This window comes from Convolutriloba macropyga, chromosome 7 (genome assembly GCF_964194025.1).
Source record: "Convolutriloba macropyga chromosome 7, txConMacr16.3, whole genome shotgun sequence".
NCBI classification, from domain to species: Eukaryota; Metazoa; Xenacoelomorpha; order Acoela; family Convolutidae; genus Convolutriloba; species Convolutriloba macropyga.
The window spans coordinates 43,056,686-43,064,051 of record NC_134474.1 but is presented as its reverse complement, the minus strand read 5'-3'; the positions used below and the strand labels follow the sequence as shown (position 1 = coordinate 43,064,051).

The 7,366-nt window shown below is 32.9% G+C and overlaps 1 protein-coding gene across 1 annotated transcript; it reads left to right on the top strand.

Moving 5' to 3' along the window:
• The first annotated feature begins 385 nt into the window (after nucleotides 1-385).
• On the top strand, nucleotides 386-1,352 carry LOC142342299 (uncharacterized). The gene has a single exon (XM_075393588.1). The coding sequence runs from the start codon at nucleotides 480-482 to the stop codon at nucleotides 846-848; it is 369 nt and encodes a 122-aa protein (XP_075249703.1). The 5' UTR covers nucleotides 386-479; the 3' UTR covers nucleotides 849-1,352.
• Nucleotides 1,353-7,366: the final 6,014 nt, after the last annotated feature.

Here is a 7,366-nt window from a genome sequence, read left to right as displayed (position 1 = left end):
AAAGTAAATTTTAGTACAATGGAAAAGCGAAAATAGAAAAGGTATCGTTGTCACATATTTCTGGTTTATTTGTTGAAGTTTGCAAAGCAGTTGGTCCGGATAGTTCAAGAATGTTTCAAACAATAATTTGAATGGTATTCCGTAAACTATTCCATTACAACAATTGATTACAATGATTTCATATGCTGGCTATGCTACTGCACATTTTATTGGTGTTTGTAATTGTGGTCAGGTTCCTACTGCGTGTAGTTTCGGGGATTCTTTCAGCTTCTTTTTATCAATCCATTGTCTTTTTTTCTGTCACGTTGCGGCATTTTCATAGTTTTTGTCTTCAAACTACTGAGTACTAATAACTTGTGTCACGTTTATGTATCTTTTTCAGATTGAGCTGCTTCTGGTGAAAACTACTATTGGTTTTGATTGCGCTGTTTTGTCTCTGAAGTAGATTTAGTTTGGTTTGTCCTGCATTGCATCGTAGCATGGATTACAAAGCCATAGGCGAGAACTTTGTCAAATTTTACTATGAGACATTCGACAGTGGTCGAGCGAACCTTAGCCCCCTTTACACTAACGACTCGATGATGACATTCGAAGGTAGTGAATTCAAAGGTAATGAAGCTATCATGAAAAAGCTAAACGAACTTCCGATCCAAGTGGTACAACATGTATTGACGACGTGTGATTGCCAACCGACAGGGAACGCGGTGACAATTCACGTCATCGGACAACAGAAATGCGACAATGATCCCCCGATCTCGTTTTCACAGACATTTGTGCTAGCGCCCACACCTGAAGGCAGTTTTTTTGTGATGAACGACATTTTCAGGTTGGGAATTCATAATATGTGAACAAATCGGAGGTGAAACTGATTAAACGATGAAGCGTGAACTGATTTGATGTGTGAATTGATTAAAGTACATGAAAATATCATTTTTAGCTATATGCTGTCCCAAGTTTGTACGCAAAATTTTCGGTTTTTGCAGTTTTCTAGGAAAAGCCGAACATGGGGTCTTCACTACCCAAGGGCAGTACGTATTACGCTAGCTATTGTTAAGCAAGATCGATGTAATAGATTACAAATTCTGGATAGCTCATAGCTACAAATGATCTGTAATGAGTGAACATGTATATAACAAGAAATGGGTAATGGAGGGATGAAGTTGAGTTGCTGTTCTTTCCAATTTTGTTTTAGTTGCAAGTCAATATCATGATAAATATGATAATCTTTTTAAATAGTGGGCTGTTTCATTCGTTTTACCGTTTTATACGTTTCCTTCAATTCTGACTAATCAATCGATTATGTAATGATTTGCTTATTCAAAGGTAATTTGAATTGAAGTATTTTTTCACTCTTTTCATTGTGTTGACATTGAATTAGAATGTCCATGATCCAAATTTTGAATTTAGACGCCACCTAATGGTTGCAAATTTCTCTCATTGTTAACAATTTTACAGTACAATCACGAGAGAGGATGTGTGGCTTAAATCGGCTGTCTAATTGACCTAAATTTTGAAAAAAGGGGATTATGAATGAGATTTTGTCTTGACATCAGATCCGAAATATTTCTTGAACCAGAAAGATATGAGTGATATATTTTTGAAGCAATAAGTTTTAATCACCTTAAGAGTTTATCTCAGTGTAACAATTTTTGGGTTTCATATTGTGCGGACTGGTTTCCGATTGTCAGCGGCTATTAGAGCTAGGGATTTCCTAGAAACGGAAAAGTATGCATTAATCTAGGCTAATAAAACGTTGCGTAAACAATTTTGCGACATCATACTTTTAACTTGCCAGCTTTTTGATTATTATTAAAATTTTAGGCCAGTTATCCTTCAACTCTGAGCCGGTGAAGTTTTTGTTCACCGGCTCAGCAAATTTTGGTTGAATTTTCTGTCAATTTAACCTAATTTTGTATCAACTTTTTTCTAAATTCAATTCCTTTTTTCAATTTAGATAATTGGCAACTTTTTTGATGGTAGAACAACAGTTGTTCTATTGTTCTGACACTATCATTATCCAAAATTTAAGCATTTTTGAAAGGCATTTTTTAGACAAAATTTTCCAAATTGAAGATCTCGAGAAACAGGACGAGGCTATTTATTCCAGATCTGTCAAATTGGTTAATAGCTCATGAAATGTTGAGACATACCATGATAATCTCTTGAAGATACATTAGGGTATAAACAAAAAGCTACGTGTCGAACAATTCGTGCGCTTTAAGCGTTGGCTTGGCTCAAAACGGTTGGGTGCTGAGTCGTGACATTGAGAAATTTTAATTAGATTTCATGCTCACCCTTTTCTCCGAAAAACTGTTCAGCTGCATTGTTCTTTTGCTACTCGCCGCGCTGTTGCAACTCGATTGAGGAAATGATAATACAATTGAACTATTATGGACAGTGTCCAAGCAACAAATGCTAAAACAGATAGTGCTCTGGGTGAATTCGGGATAAAAAGTGCCGGGAATATTGCGGAGAAATTTTTAGAGTTAGCTATGAAAACAATACAAACTCTATTAATTGATTATAAAAGTAATTCGTAACTAATCGTTACTAGAGAAATAATTGAACTCGAAATTTGTTGTTATTTGATTTTTCAGGCGCTTTTAAAAGTACCTGTTCAATTTCATCACTTCTACGAGAGTGTAATTAATAAATCTTATTGTTAATTTCTATTCGCAATTGCGTTAATGATTCATTGAGATTTCACTTTTTTGATTCCGCGTATTTTGTTTTCGGTAAAACATTAGACAATTCTTTATTTTATAGTCTTTTGTTTTCGGTAAAACATTAGACAATTCTTTATTTTATAGTCTTTATTTTTTTTGGAAATTGGTAGCACTTTTCTGCTTTATCATGAGGCAAAAGTCCTCTTTTAATAGGCTTCAATTTATATTCGGGGCTTCTAAATACCTGAACGAATTGTTTCTTTTTTTAAATAAATTAAATGTTATGCTTTCTGAGTTAAGTTGGAATCTGTTGTTCGCATTTCTTTTTTGTTGACTCGGTACTTTAGTTGTAGCTGCGTTGTCCTGTTAAGAGATACCAAATTGATCGAATTGAAAATTCAATTCTTCTGTCTCTTTATCTTTCTAAAAAAAATGACACCTTTTTATTCAGAATTAAGTCCTCCAAATTGTTAATAGACTGAGATCTAATTATATACAAGTTAATTGGTGATCTATATTAAGGTAAATCATTTTGTCTCATTCCTCTTGTATATAGCTACCGCTCTAATAGTTTCGATATTTATTTGTCCAGAGGTTGTCAATTTTTTAGTAATGCTCCAGTCTTTTGTGGATTTCGTCCCTAAGTCTCAATTCAGGTTTCTTGTTGTTCCGACCCTCTTGAGGGGGGAGGAACTATATACTCAACTGGGTTTTTTTTTGTTCCGTGAATTTTCGCCGCTCGATATATTCATCGTAGAGAGTTGAGACTGGTATCATTAGAAAGCTCATCCAGCGTAGAATATGGAATTAAAAAGATTTTTTTAATTTTCGATTTCTAGAGAGAGTTATCGAGGTTTAAAGTTCTGAGAAAAGAAGAGTGAATTCACGTTGTTTTTATTCACATTTTCCGGAATTTTTGCCTAAATTTTCGTCAATTTTGCTAAAATTTGTTATATTTTTTTAAGAATAGTGTCGTTGATTTTATTTTTGAAGACGAACAAGCATTGTTGATTGTTTTGATTTAATTTTTTCGGTCAAAAAATCTGGATAAACATTTCAAAATTTAGACTTTTTCATCAAAAACAGCACGAAATAAGCTAATTTAGTCCACTTTGATTAAATTTGCCGACAGTACATCCCCAAGCAACACTCAAAAAATCTTTGTAGACTCAGAGGGGGGCTATTTCTACTTCAGAGTCCGCTGAGAGTGCACTGTAGTTAAAACCTTACCGTTTTTTGCCAACTTTACTCGTTGATTATCAAAAATGCAGAATTTATTTTGAGTTTTCAACTAACAAATTATCTATATCTACAACATTCGAAAAATCAGTTATTCCTAAGGGACAATAAGTATTGTTAGGGCTTGTTTTTGGCCATTCTAGGACTGTTACAATCCAAAAAAAATCGGGTTTTAATCAGTCGGTCTTTTTTTTTTAAAAAAAAAAGACTTTTTTTTAATAATAAAAAACAGAACATATCAAATCAAAGCTCAGGAGTGATAGGTCCAACCGATTTGCTTGTTAAGCAGCTCCAAGCTAATGCATTAAGTTTTTTAATTGAAAATTTATGGTCGTTTCTTTTTTTAAAAATAATTGACCTTTCAATAAATAATGGCTTAATTAACTTTTTCTCAACTTTTTTTCTTAATTTGTACAACTTCCAGCTTAATGTCAGCAAAAAAATGACCGCTTCTTCTTTCTACTTATTTAACATTTATTCTCAGTTGCAGTTTTAAGCCTGAAATTATTGTTTTCTGGCTTTGATACCACAAGATTTCAGATTTTTTTGTTTTGATATTTGCCAGTTTTTCACGTTTTCTAATTTTGTCACATTATCACATTTTTGACGGTTCTCATGTCACCTCAATAGCATTCAGATTAAGGCACAATTGAACATATTAAAATTCTGAAAGATATACATCATCGTTTTAACGGCCTCGACGCCTCTTTCTTGAAGAAATCAATTGAATTTTTTAATTTTGTCTCTAACTGTCATTTATACTTTGTCATTTCGGTCGTAGGAAATTTCCTGTATAGTGATAGCTTTCATTGGCTTTTCATAAAAGAGTAGAAGAACCGATATTCTGATATTAGTAGATAGCTGATGGCTTTCATGACGATCAAAACAATCGTTTTCCAAAATTTAAAAAAAAAAATTTTTCAACTTCGCAATTTTGTTCTTTTTATGTTTCTCTTTGTTACCTAATCTCGTTAGTTAACTACAGGTCAAATATAACATTATGGGTGTCAAAGGAATAAGAGGGATTGGTGTCCCAAAATCTTTTAAAGAATTTGTTATGACCTTACTGGCTTCGACACCGGTTTTTCACAAAAAAAGTAAAACTAATGTGATTTTTGTCATATTTGACGTTCTTTTTGTAGATGCAAGAAATATTCTGGATAATTACAGGTCTCGAGGGCTTTTTTTTGAATAAACGACCCTATTTAAATAGCTCTTTTTGTTATTAATGCCTTTCATGACATTAAATGTAATTTTGTTTCGAAAAAAAAATTACATACTTTAGCACTTCGCTTTTTGTCTGCTTGTTACCTGGTTCTACTAATGAATAGCCACGTACTAAATTATAGCTGTTTGAAGAAGGCGCAATCAAATGTATTTTGAGTGCCAAAAATTGGCTTGACGGTTTTGACAGCGTTTTCTGGCAAGTTTCAATTGAAATTTTGTTTGTTCTTTGTTGTTCTTTTTAGCCGCTTTAAAAAATGAATAAGGACAGGTCCTAATGCCCTTCTATAGAAGTAGTGGAAATCGTAAATTTGTGGTAATATTAATTGATTCATAATGGTATTTATTACTTTGAAGTTAACTGTTTCAAAAAAATAAGTTAATTTTTTTACTTTACTGTTTTTGTTCTTTCTTGTATAATTGTTACCAAACCTTTTTATGGACTGGTCGCATATGTTTTCTGGGGATTTATAAGTTATTTTTGTTTAGTTTTGGGTTTATCTGACGGTATGTTGATTTTGTTATTAAATTTAGTTTTTAATAGGGACATAAATTTTTTGATGTAATTAATGTTTGTTGTTGTTGTTGTTTGATTTTGCTTTTCGTCTTGACTCGCTTTCTTAATATTGACATATTACAGCAATCTAATGCATCAACTTTTACTCCACTGAGTTATTTGCTTTGGAGGCTATCTTATCGTTGATACAGAATTTTTTGAAAAAGACTTGGACTTTTTTAGGAATCGCAAAAAATAATTTTTGGGTTCTTCTATCTGTTCCTCATTTGGTAGACAATTATGCCAAATTTGTGGATGGGCGGGGTCGGAACCTCATGTGCCATCGCACATTACCGAGCCGCCTTGTTTAATAAAATTTAAGGTTTCTAATTGTAGATAGCATGTCCCGCTGAACGAGTATATATTGTATTTATTTGACCCCTTTCTCGAAAGCTTCATTTGTTGTACTTTTTCCCTCATTTCGTGCCCCAAAAGATTTTATCTGTACTAGTGAGTCAGGAAACCAGGTTTCTTGTTTTGTGAACTTGTTGAACTGCGAATCAGAACATAATAAATGTTTATTTAAAAAAAATGGTTCCGTTCATTTTGCCAGTTTCTCAACTTTTTGCGCTATAAATCCGTTTTTAACAAAACGTTTCCTTTCCTTATTTTTCAATATCTTTTCAAAGGAATGCTGCTGAAAAAACAATTATCGAATCTTTGTCACGCTTTAAATTTTACTGTCAACATAAATAACGAAGACACATGATACAAAGACAATTTTATGTTTAACGCCGCCACTAGACATTCGAAGCAAAACCTCAGGTCTTTCAATAGGTTTTCTACCGAGATAATCAAAATAAAGAATAAAAAACATTGTTTTTGCTAAGATTCTCATTAGACCTAAAATTTAACGGACTGTATGTAATGTAAAAAATGGAGTTCTGGAAAATGAAAATTGTCCGGAATTGCGATTATTTCTCAACTTGTGAACTGAAGAGCTACACAGTATTCTCAAATGATTATTGCAATTTTTTTCTTGAATAAGGTCTCTTTTTCCACTATCTGATTTCTTTATAACAATTATCTGTGTAAGTTTATTTATGCCAGTGCTAATTACGAGTTTTGTTTCTATGCCTCAAAAAATTCTCCATATTTCGGCAAGCTTGGTTGGTTAGAGTTGTGTTTAAGTGTCATATTTAGAAATGTTCAGATTTCTATGTTCAGAAAAGAGACAGATTTCATCAGATAGAGATCGATGTAAAAATCTTAGCATGATTTTACAGCTTCAAAAACACCTAATATTTGACAAATAATTTTCTTTTTTTTTGAGTGAATAAATCGCCCGACCAGCGGCCATTGAATTGTCGCTGTATTAAGTTAGTTCCTAATGCTTTTGATGTAGAGGTAATAATTACACCCGAAAGTATGGCTCTTCAATCGGAATGAATTATTTTTGCACATTTTTTATTCATTAAATTGGACTTCAGAGCGGTCCTCTATGCTGCCATTCTTAACTATTCCTTCACAGAATGGCCAATAAGGAAGATATCAGTCGCATATTTGATGTTCAAGTTAAAAAGGTCAGTGAAAACCTCAAAAATAATTTTGAAACTAATTCTGTTAATTATATCGGGGCTTCTACAAAATCTGCTCGGGAAGTTTTTGTTAGCGAGGATTATTAGGTTCTGCTTCGTTCTGGGAAGCGATCCAGCCTCATCTAGACCTTGTTTACTATTGT